The 10821-nt window shown below is 40.3% G+C and overlaps 2 protein-coding genes and 1 long non-coding RNA gene across 4 annotated transcripts; 2 read left to right on the top strand and 1 right to left on the bottom strand.

Annotated features, from left to right (window-relative positions):
* Positions 1-158: 158 nt before the first annotated feature.
* LOC143322945 (uncharacterized) lies at positions 159-2718 on the top strand. Its single transcript, XR_013077367.1, has 4 exons — positions 159-259; positions 1234-1370; positions 1557-1601; positions 1708-2718. It is a non-coding gene; the product is annotated as an uncharacterized LOC143322945 (long non-coding RNA).
* Positions 2719-2925: 207 nt separating this feature from the next.
* On the top strand, positions 2926-8149 carry paf1 (PAF1 homolog, Paf1/RNA polymerase II complex component). 2 transcript variants are annotated; one of them, XM_076735934.1, is made up of 14 exons: positions 2926-3147; positions 4185-4217; positions 4354-4446; positions 4528-4649; positions 4744-4810; positions 4895-4996; positions 5099-5204; positions 5521-5589; positions 5803-5906; positions 6001-6117; positions 6242-6370; positions 6579-6684; positions 7113-7197; positions 7351-8149. In XM_076735934.1, the coding sequence occupies exons 1-14, from the start codon at positions 3101-3103 to the stop codon at positions 7776-7778; spliced, it is 1608 nt and encodes a 535-aa protein (XP_076592049.1). In that variant the 5' UTR covers positions 2926-3100; the 3' UTR covers positions 7779-8149. The 2 variants fall into 2 exon arrangements, with proteins under 2 accessions (XP_076592049.1, XP_076592050.1); XM_076735935.1 differs by having other exon boundaries at positions 2949-3147; positions 4188-4217.
* A 311-nt stretch (positions 8150-8460) lies between these two features.
* gmfg (glia maturation factor, gamma) lies at positions 8461-10575 on the bottom strand. Its single transcript, XM_076735523.1, has 7 exons — positions 10483-10575; positions 9951-10047; positions 9790-9839; positions 9646-9697; positions 9470-9550; positions 9224-9297; positions 8461-8544 (listed from the first exon to the last, which is right to left on the bottom strand). The coding sequence occupies exons 1-7, from the start codon at positions 10483-10485 to the stop codon at positions 8473-8475; spliced, it is 429 nt and encodes a 142-aa protein (XP_076591638.1). The 5' UTR covers positions 10486-10575; the 3' UTR covers positions 8461-8472.
* Between the last annotated feature and the right edge of the window lie 246 nt (positions 10576-10821).

Consider the following 10821-nt stretch of genomic DNA (forward strand, 5'->3'; position numbering starts at 1 on the left):
TGCTAAGAGTATGGCACTTTACAAGAGTATTGTGCCATACACGCCATGATGTGGATGCTACTTAGATGAGATGGGAGAAAAGACCTGACAAGGACCTCTGAAAGTCCGAGCGCCATAGTTTCTGAATCGGCCAACCAATGCTCGGACTGGTCCCAGAACCGGAAGTACGTGCAAGGTGATGTGTGACGAGCATTGTAAACAGAAGTGCATGTTTAGCTAGAGTGGAAGAGGAATGCTGTCTCAACAGCCTTTGAATTGAGTAAGTAAATACTAATAATCAATAATTATTTACTCACGTTTGGGTCGGCCCCGTTAACAATAGAGTGACAAATATCACGTTAGCCGTTATAAAGTGAACTAGCTGCTCCAGTTTGTTAGCTACTCTCGTGCAACTTTATCGTATAGTCATTTCTTGAGATATTTGGCATTGACGATTAATTAATTACGTTCACATGTAATCGTATGCCAGTTAATGTTAAAGTCAAATGTAATGATTAGCTCAATTAGCTACACAAACACTAAAACGAGGAGCTGTTAGTTAACGTTGGCTAGCTGGCTGGCACATCTTGTACCTCGACGTTAGCTTAGCAGCTAAAGTCGAGCTAGCCATTGTTATTATATTTGTAATGCTAACGTAAATATGTTCACGGCAACAACAATTATGTATCAATACATATGACGATAAACACATTTAAGTAGCATTAACGTCGCGTGACAATACGTCCTTAATTGTCGACCATTAACATTAGCTGAAATGCTTACGACGCTGATCGATGTTAACTTGTATCAGCCAAGTGAGAAGTTTAAGAAAAAAAAAACAAAAAAAAACAAAACACGACTTAACGTTTAAATTTACAAGACAGCCAACTGATCAAATATCTGTTGTAAATATCACATTTTACATACAATTGACATGCTACAAACATAAAATACTTGCTGTTTTGACTTACATTATTATGTCCAAATCCGCAGCTTTACTTAAATACAGCATCGTAACATAGCAGTATTTTTTATGACGTACTATACTCGTATTCATATGTATGTATGTCGTTTTTATGTATCTGTATCTCTACAAAGTTTTCTAATACACAGGTCAGAAATACTCCATTCAAAGGAAACTAGTGAACTTGAGCACAATGCCAGCACCAAGTAAGAGGACAGGTGAATGCTTTTTATAGTCTCAGTATACACAAGACTTCACTTATTTCTGCTGTGTGTGTGGTGTCTTCACAGACCATCAGGATGTTGTGTGAAGTCCTGCTGTCATCATTATGGTTCCTGTTCGTCATCTTCTGGGTCGAGACTATAAGTATTTGGCTGTTTCTGTCCATGTTCTACCAGGACCGGGCGTTTTACCACTGGGGAGATGGGTACGAGATGTGTTTCTTAGAGATGTGTTCAAACAAAAAAGTAAAAAAACACTCACCCTAAACTAAACTCATATAATGTAATTCTCACATTTAAATGATTTATTTTGTTTACAGCTGCTTTTCCTGTTCTAGTTATGATATTGTATATGTACATTTTTTAATGGCACCATTCTCTTCATGTTGTAGAGTATTTGCAGATGATCCTGGACAGATGATATACATGTTGAGCAGGTAAGAACTTTTTTTTTTTAACCCTGATTAATTGAATATATAACAGTTTGAAATATGAGCTGTCTGTGTTTAGGTGCAAAGTTGAATCTCTTGTCTCTCTCCACAGGGTCGATACCCATATGCAGACAGAGATGCAGACCTGAGATGGAAAAAGATCAAGAACTCCACTGAAAGGACTCTCAGTAGAGGGCTGTTGCAGTTATGTGACTGAAGAACATACAATGAAAAGCCGTAGCTGTTTTTCCTTTGCACTGACTGCCTCACACACTGTTGTGCACAGTCCTTGTTAACATAGGTAAATGTAGGCCACTAAGAGGTGGTGCAGAGTCGCAGCACGGGTGAAGGCGTAACAAAGGTGTAGAGGGAGGTCCTCAGTGATTGATGTGTGTCACACCCACCAATGTAACATTTCTAGCTTCACTTAAAGATTTTGGGGGAGCAGAATGAATGTAGCTTGGTTCACGAAGTGAGGTGCATCTTTCTTGTATTTCTTTTAACTCCATTTTGAGGCTTGCACTGAGATGGTGTTTCGATCATGCTGCCGTTCTATGCAACCACAGTTGTTGCTGTCATTAGCTATTTTTGTGTTTTAATGTGTTTTTATGTGTGTTTGATGCCACAAGTGTTAACAAAGAGCTAATTTTGAATATTGGAGGTGGTGGAGCCATGTACCTTGGTTCAGATAATAGATAACCTGCTAATTCCACCTGGCATGGCTGTGTTGCGTTCCTGCTGCAAGGCAGCTGCCGGAGATCGCAGCCATTCCAGACAATGCTTATGAAGCGCCCTAGAAGCAGCTCTATGCTCTGCCCCTTGGAGAAAACACACCTTGTTTGTTTTTGACAGAAGCTGCATCAAGCTGCCCAGAGTAGATCGAGCCAGGCAGGAAGTCAAACACAAGAACAGCATAGAGAATCTGCTCAGTTTTCACAGGAACCACATTATTTGAGCTTGAAGGTTCATTATTAGGGTTAATTATTATAAACTTCCTGAAAAATTTCCAGAGCTTTCAGCCATATCTTGAGGGCATCACCAGCACATGTAATTACTTATGTATCATCAGACAGTTTTGTTTCCCCTCTTTGTCAATTAAAGGGTTTATTTTTGAACAAAATCAGCACATAGTTTTGGTCTTTATTTGTAACTGAGGCAAAGAATGTCAATGCTGCTTTGTAACAAAATGCTGAAAAATCTAAGGTATTTTTTTAAGTGCAAGTTTTTGCTGAGTACCCTGATACCTCACACGCCAGGACTGTAGGGGCCGCTCACAACTTACGCAGTCCTCTTGAGCCCTGGGAGTCATGAAACGCTTCCGGGTCGTGAAATTATCCTGCCGGGCAAAAATAAAAATGCAGTACACAGTGTAATTGAAGTTAGGCCGAATAGTTCTATGTAGATTTTCTTGGGCAAAGAGGTTTGTTTGTCATCAGGTGTATTTGTGTTTATTATCTGTGCGAACAAATAACTTTGCATTCGGTTGTAAGCAGTTTGTTAAAAGCATGGCTCCAACGATTCAGACACAAGCTCAACGGGAAGACGGCCATAGGTAAGTTAAAATGCGTTTACAAGTTTATTAGTCCAGCTGGTTGTCTTCATTGACAATTAAAGTTAACGATAATGTTATCTAATTAATGTGTAAAGAGCTACGAGTCGTCGCCATTAGTTTGTGAGATTGCTCACTTGTCAGATTGCAGCGTTAGCCATGAACGTCAGTTAGCTAGCTAAGCTCAACGTAAGTTTAACTTACGATAACCTTATTGCTTGGTAACTTGGTATTAACCTTAGTATTTAGCGCTAATTAACTAATTTGGATAAGTAAATGGGATCTATCCCGTCAGGCGTGGTAGCTTAAAAATTTTGCTAACATTGTGCTAAACGTAGTGTAAGCTAGCAAAGATTAGCCAGACAAAATGCTAACAATAACGTAACGGTTATGTCAGTTATGGCAGCAGAGTTGTGTTGAATTGCATTACATGACACATCTGGCAGAGCTTTAGGTATTACCTTACCAAATTCGTACATATTAGTTGTAGCAGTGTCTTGCCACTTCTACTATAAGACTGGGACAATGGCAATCATATAGGGACTTAAAGTGTGCATTTTTCTATGTAAACTTGCTCTTATGTTCTAGGCTAAGCATTGCATCTCCCTCAGTTTTCAGGGTTGAATTCAGTCAGTAAATGCAGCGCTCTTAGTTTACTGTCGCAGAGGAGTGAAGAAAAGCAATCACATTTAAGAAGCTGGAATACACATAAAAGAATGATCCTAGTCTCTGCTATACAGCATATTAATGAGAATCGGTATTGGATTGGTACTCCATATTGGCAGATAACCAAATTCAGGTATCAGAATCAGATTGGGAATGAAAAAAAGTGGACCTGTGCATCCCTAGCTACAAATTAGAAATACCCAATTTCCTCAGTGATTCTTTGTGAAAATTGTGAACAACATATCTGTCCATCCAAGCATAATGTAAGAGAAAGTTAAAGAGAAGAGTACGTCACTTAAGCATTTATTTCACACTGTTGCACGAGTTTATGAGCAATGGTTACAAATCTAACAAACGTCTGTTTTCTCTTCAAGTAGGCCGTCCTCACATCGAACTGTCCCAGAGAGGTAAGTAGATTTAGTGCTATTAAATATTCATTGTTATGTGCAGGAATGTGTAGTGTGCTTCTTAACAGTGGCAGGATATATTGAAGTGTCTGGTAACCCAAAATGCGTATGTCCTGTACTTTTGTGCCCATAACAGGTCAGGCGTGGTCTGTCGAGTAAAGTATTGCAACAGCCTGCCTGACATCCCTTTTGACCCCAAATTCATCACATATCCATTTGATCAGCACAGGTAAACATCCAACTTCTCCATCCGTGAAGCACACGCTGATGAACATGGGCAGAACTTGACATTTGATTTTTGTTGTGGCAGGTTTGTACAATATAAAGCCACTTCTCTGGAGAAGCAGCACAAGCATGAGCTCCTGACCGAGCCAGACCTTGGGGTCACCATTGATCTCATCAACCCAGACACTTACCGCATCGACCCCAGTAGTAAGTCACCAGTTGTGCCATCCTATTCTTCATCATGGACTACTCTGCTTTATCAAATGCTTGTTAAGACTGAACCAATCTTTTGACTTGTCAGTACTGTTGGACCCTGCTGATGAAAAACTGCTGGAAGAGGACATCCAGGCTCCATCCAGTTCAAAGAGGTAGGGCTGCTAAATAAGCGACTTCATGTTGTAGATTCATGTGAAGAGTTAATTTGTTTAACGACTTTTCCTCCTCCCCATCAGGTCCCAGCAGCATGCAAAAGTTGTCCCGTGGATGAGAAAGACAGAATATATTTCCACAGAGTTTAACAGATATGGTGTTTCCAACGAGAAAGTGGAAGTCAAGTAAGTCACCTCCAGAAAATGTGTTCACTCACTACCTAACAGTTAAAAGGTGTGTGATTTTCTTATATGCATTTGTATGATTGAAACACGTTTTGTGTTTAGGATCGGTGTATCTGTCAAACAGCAGTTTACAGAAGAAGAAATCTACAAGGACAGAGACAGCCAGATTTCTGCTATTGAGAAGACATTTGAGGATGCGCAGAAGTCGGTTAGTGACCCTGTAACACGTCTGCCCAAATCCCTGTTAAACATCTTTTATATTTCAAGCGACTCAAGAGTAAAATGGAGAGTAGCTTGAACATACTGTAGTTATATAGAAGACTCCATGGGACGGCACTTTTGGCCAATCTTCAGCTATTGCAGTGGAGCTGCTCAGTGCAGTAGGAGGATGTTTGTTTTGGTCACCTGTCAGATGCAAATCCGCACATTAACCCAAAATGCAAAGGTGCTCTTGTTCAGCGTTTGTGGTTAGGTAATTGAAAAATGAACGGTGGTTTGTAAATGATGGTATTGTTTCTGTCCAGATTAATCAGCACTACAGTAAACCCAGAGTTACTCCTGTGGAGGTGCTACCTGTGTTCCCCGACTTCAAGGTGAGCTATAATTTCACTCTGTTTATTGACTTTCAGAGTCCCTGTAGATGCTTTGAAATTACATCCTGCAGGCACTGTAGCTGGAGAAGTGCAGGGAAGGGGGAAAGAAACAGTTAAAAACAAATCTCTTGTGGCTTTTTTCAGTTTAAGGTACTTTAACTAACAAACCATGGATTTAAATAGTCATCTTTTGTACCTGTTCTCTTTCCCCAGATGTGGATCAACCCATGTGCTCAGGTCATCTTTGACTCTGATCCTGCACCTAAAGACATATCAGGACCAGCAGGAGTGGAAATGATGTCTCAGGCCATGATCAGGTATCTCCAAAATATCTGTTGTGCATATGTTTGTTACGACAGGAGCATGTTTGCATATATGCTAATTTATATGTTTCCGGTCTCCTTAATACAGAGGTATGATGGATGAGGAAGGAAATCAGTTTGTGGCCTACTTCCTGCCCAACGAGGAAACACTTCGCAAGCGCAAGAGAGACTGCGATGAAGGGATGGATTATATGCCTGAGGATCTGTAAGTGAAAATATTACATCAAGAACATCATGGATCTTTTTTGCTGCATTTAAGAATCACCTTGTTATTTTGCTTTCCTCTGTTTGCAAAAAAGTAACAATGCATTTAATTTTCTGTGTCTCAGGTATGATTACAAGATCGCCAGGGAGTACAACTGGAATGTCAAGAACAAAGCCAGCAAGGGTTATGAGGAGAACTACTTCTTTATCTTCAGAGATGGAGATGGTGTTTACTACAATGAGCTCGAGACAAGGTAAGTCATTGAGCAGAGAAGAGGCTTGTTTGTTGTTGCACTTCAGCACAAAGAAAGAGAGGTATGTTTTTTAAGAGAACAATTACAGATGGTGTATCTCACATTATGTGTCGATTGCTCTGCTTTAGAAAGGTTGGTGTAAATTAGTACCTCACTGCGATAAAACTGCTAGTCCTTGTCCTCTGACGGCCTTTCTTCTGTCCTGCAGGGTGCGTCTGAGCAAGAGAAGAGCAAAGGCAGGAGCACAGTCGACCACAAACGCTGTGCTGGTGTGTAAGCACAGAGACATGAACGAGAAGGAACTCGAAGCCCAGGTTAGCATACTTGTTGCATTTCTCTTTTTCTTGATGCTAGGCCACCTAACACTTTTTGTTTACTTATCCTTTAGGTATTTGTACGACTTCTTTGTACTACTTTTCGAATAGTTGGCAGGAAAACTTTGGATTAAAATTAGTGACTGAATCATTATTTTCTTATGTAACTAAAGGGAACTGGTCCTTTGAATACCTCATATTTATTAAAAAAAAAAAAACATGAACGTTTTAGAAATCAGATTTATCTGAGATTAAAGATGTCATGTTGATTACATTCAGTTGGTTCTTCCACCAAATATACAGCACTGCTTTCCTGCATTGCTCAATTAATCAAAACTAATGACTCCAACTGTTGAGCATTAACTATCACAAGTTGAATTCTTGTTGGTAACACACTGGTGACTGATTCCCTTTCATTGTGGTTCTAGGAAGCACGTAAAGCTCAGCTGGAGAACCATGAGCCAGAAGACGAAGAGGAAGACATGGACATGGACAAGGACATACAGGACTCTGGTCTGTTTTCGTTTATTCTCACTACTTTACTGATTTGGCTACCTGCTGCACTGTTGAAATGCCGTGTCTTCTAAGTTATTTACGATCTGATCTGGCAGGTTTGTTTTTTAATCTGTTTCTTTTTCTGTCTGATATTTCAATTGTTTTCTCCAGGTGATGATAAAGAGAAGGGCAGCGGCAGTGAGGCAGAGAACTCCGGTAGCGAATCTGAGAGGGAAGATGATGACCGGGAACAAAGGGGCGAAGAAGACGAAGACGATGACGACAGAGCGAAGCGGAGGAGGAAGGCAAGCGGCAGCGGAAGCGAGAGCGGCGAGGAGAGGACCAGAGAAATGCGAGATGAGGAAGAGATCTTCGGCAGTGACGACGACAGCGACGACAACGAGCCCAAGAACTCAGGCAGGAGCAGCGGGGAGGAGGGTAGTGGGAGCGAGGATGAGGGAGAGAACCGAGGAGGCAGCAGGAGTCGCAGTGCCTCTCCAGCACACAGTGACCGCAGCAGCGAGCACTCAGAGAGAGCTCAGAGTGGAAGTGGAAGTGAGCGAGTCTCAGATTCCAGTGATGCCAGTGACAGTGAATAAAGATGTGTGGTCCGCACTGCAAGGTGACGGCCACCTTTCCTACCTGTATGTTCAGCTCCAAACATGGCAGTGTTACCTGTCAGTGACCCTGATCTTAGCCTGGGGCCATAGTGTCTTGATGATTGCAAATATGAAAAGAAATGTTGTGTGAGAGATGCTGGATTTGGACAGGGGACATCTCTCTTCAGTCCACTTTTTGTTTTTGGATATTTAATCAGTAGCTATTTGTACACCATACTTTTTTCTTGTCTGTCAGATATTCAGTGCAGGATCATGTAAAAATGTCTTTATTCTCTTAGCTTTCGACATGTCATTGTGTTACAGCTTTGAAACAGATAATAAAATGCAGGTGACTTTTTGTAAGAAACTGAGTGGTCAAAGGTTGTTGTTTTTCCCTCTTTAAGGCATGTAGTTAACTTCTAAATAATTCCATATATGTAACAGCTAATTTTTAGAAGTGCGGGAATGTCTGTGCTCTATTGGAAAATAATTTCATTTTTCATTTCATTTTCAGATTTTTGTTGGAAATAATAGAGAATTACTCATGTTGAAAATGACCAATTTCAATGCAAAACTGACAACTTGATTAAATACAGTAAATCATTTAATAGCAGTAACATGAACAACAACTGAAAATGAAAAATGAACAGTGTATTTCACAAAGACAAAGACTGATAATGCTGGAGATGCACGTTCAGTGAAAAAATGACAGATGGCCTTTCAGCCATTCCTCTGTCAACTCCTCCCCACTTCTTATTTCAAAGACCTAACAGAGCGAAGCAGAGAGTGTCACATTCAAAATCTGAATAACATAATGTAAAGAAGCTCTGAGATATTAACTCATCTGTGCTCAAACTGTTTGCTAATAAATTCTGGGGTAGAAGAATCAACAAACAAATGACATCAAAAAGTACAACTCTGATTCCAAAAGGGTAAGGTAGTAAAACAGATAGTGATCATCTCTTGATCGTTTTTGCCTCCATTGAAAACAGTACAAAGACGATATAGTTCATGTGTTACCTCATCAGCTTCAGTGATTTTTGTACATGTAGGCTTATTGTGAATTTAATGCAGCAACATGTTTCAAACAAGTTAGGACATTAGCAATAAACACCTGTTTGGAACATTCCACAGGTTAACATGAGGCTCAGGAACATTTCGGAAAACTGTTGTAAACACATGACGGTGTTCTGTTATTTATGTTTTACACAGTGCCCCAGCTTTTTTGGAATACCCTGCTGAGGTCTAAAAGTTGCCAGTCAACTTAGAAAATATAATCAATTTATGGTCTAGATTCAATAATTGTCCCATTTTAATGCCTGAATTTTGCACTGAGCATCTGTATATATCTGACACATTTACCATTTAAGGCCCGTCTCTAAACAAGAAATATAAATGTTCATAGAGCAGGTTTTTTTTTCTCACGTGAAACTGGAGATCATTACCTTTGTAAGCTCCGCATCTTGGACCAGTTTCGTCTTGCTGCCTGCATACATCATCATTAGCTCTGGCTTACATCCTGTTAAAATGAAATTGACAAGGGATTCTGAAATTTGACCAGTTAAACATACTTCTGCAACCTTGTTCCTGCAGCACATCTCAGTGATGAGCAGATACCTGTTAAGGTGGTCGTTGAGCAGAACAATAGCTAAAGGAGAAAGCTTGCTTTTGGTTGAAGATACTCGACTTACCCATTGGACTGGAGAATATGAAACACAGAGGGTAAGACACCCTCCCATCATCATGGACATATTTGTAGCTGTAGACAATGAATGTGCACTACTGTCAAGGAAGTTCAGCTTTTTCAGTGGTTTTTTTTTTTTTTTACACTTTATTTTGCTATATTCATGAGACATTCAGTCAGGATATCTGGGTTGATGCTCTGGAAGCTCTCCTCTCAACGCATCCACTGAGATGTCCTAAAACACAAAGTTGAGTGTAAGTGGCTTTGGGGGGGGGGGGGGGGGGGGGTGATTACAAAAAGTCATTAAATTGTCATTAAATTACTTGCCTCGAATTCATCCTCAATGATAATAATTTGTTTCTCCGTGTCTATTTTAACTGAGAAATACAATATTATTAGGTACCGTATTTGTATTTGCGTCCATCATGTTGCCAACGTGTTTACAGTGAAGATAACTCTAATATCCATCATTAGTACGTGCTACTTACTCAAAATTGCAGCATTGTTGGTCTCTTTTCGAAATCTAAACTTTTTCAGTTTAGCTTTCAGACTTTCATCCATTTCACACACAACCAGGGAGGAGGACTGCAAAAGGGTGTAAAAAAAAACAAAACAAAAATCACTCAAATTGTGTCAGTGTAAGAAATATTGAAGTGTCTCCTGATGCTCCTTTACGTCTCATAACGTTAAGAGGAGAAACAGATAGAAAGAAAGAAAGACGGTAAGAGACATCTGCTGGATGTGTTCAGATGCTGAGGTCTCGATCCACCTTGCATGGATGAATTAAACATTCATAACACTACTCTGACATATTGAGGGCAGGAAATGTTTCTGCTGGAACATGTAAGAGAGCAGTTTCCTGTGTGAGAGCGCGCGGGGGATGGTCGACTTGTGTAGCGGTGGCAAAGTAAAAATAGAAATATATATCGACACAAATGCGTGCGAATGACAGTTCATCAAATCCAGTCAATTTCAACGGAAAGGCAACGTCTTTCAAGCGATTGCATCAGTTTCACCTACCATTCTCAAAGGACTTCTTCCCGTCTTCCTGTCTTCCAGGTGACACTGCCTCGGTGAAACAGGTTTGGCTGTGCGCTCCCCTCAGACTGTCAGGATCTTCTTTAAGATGGCAAGCTGCAGCCTGCGTTCGTCCGGCCTCCTGTTTTCAACAACGCAAGGAATGCAGCGTGCAAACTCAGCCGAGTGCTGTGTGAAACAGTCTGACCCTCTTTGAATGCACATGTGATGCATTATGAGGAAAATGCACGGACAAATCTGTTCACCTTAGTATGACAGTAGAGGCTTTAATAAATCCATATTATCTGTAGTTGAAAAAAAAAGAAAAAGTTTTACACTATG

Source organism: Chaetodon auriga, chromosome 7 (genome assembly GCF_051107435.1).
Source record: "Chaetodon auriga isolate fChaAug3 chromosome 7, fChaAug3.hap1, whole genome shotgun sequence".
NCBI lineage: Eukaryota > Metazoa > Chordata > Actinopteri > Chaetodontiformes > Chaetodontidae > Chaetodon > Chaetodon auriga.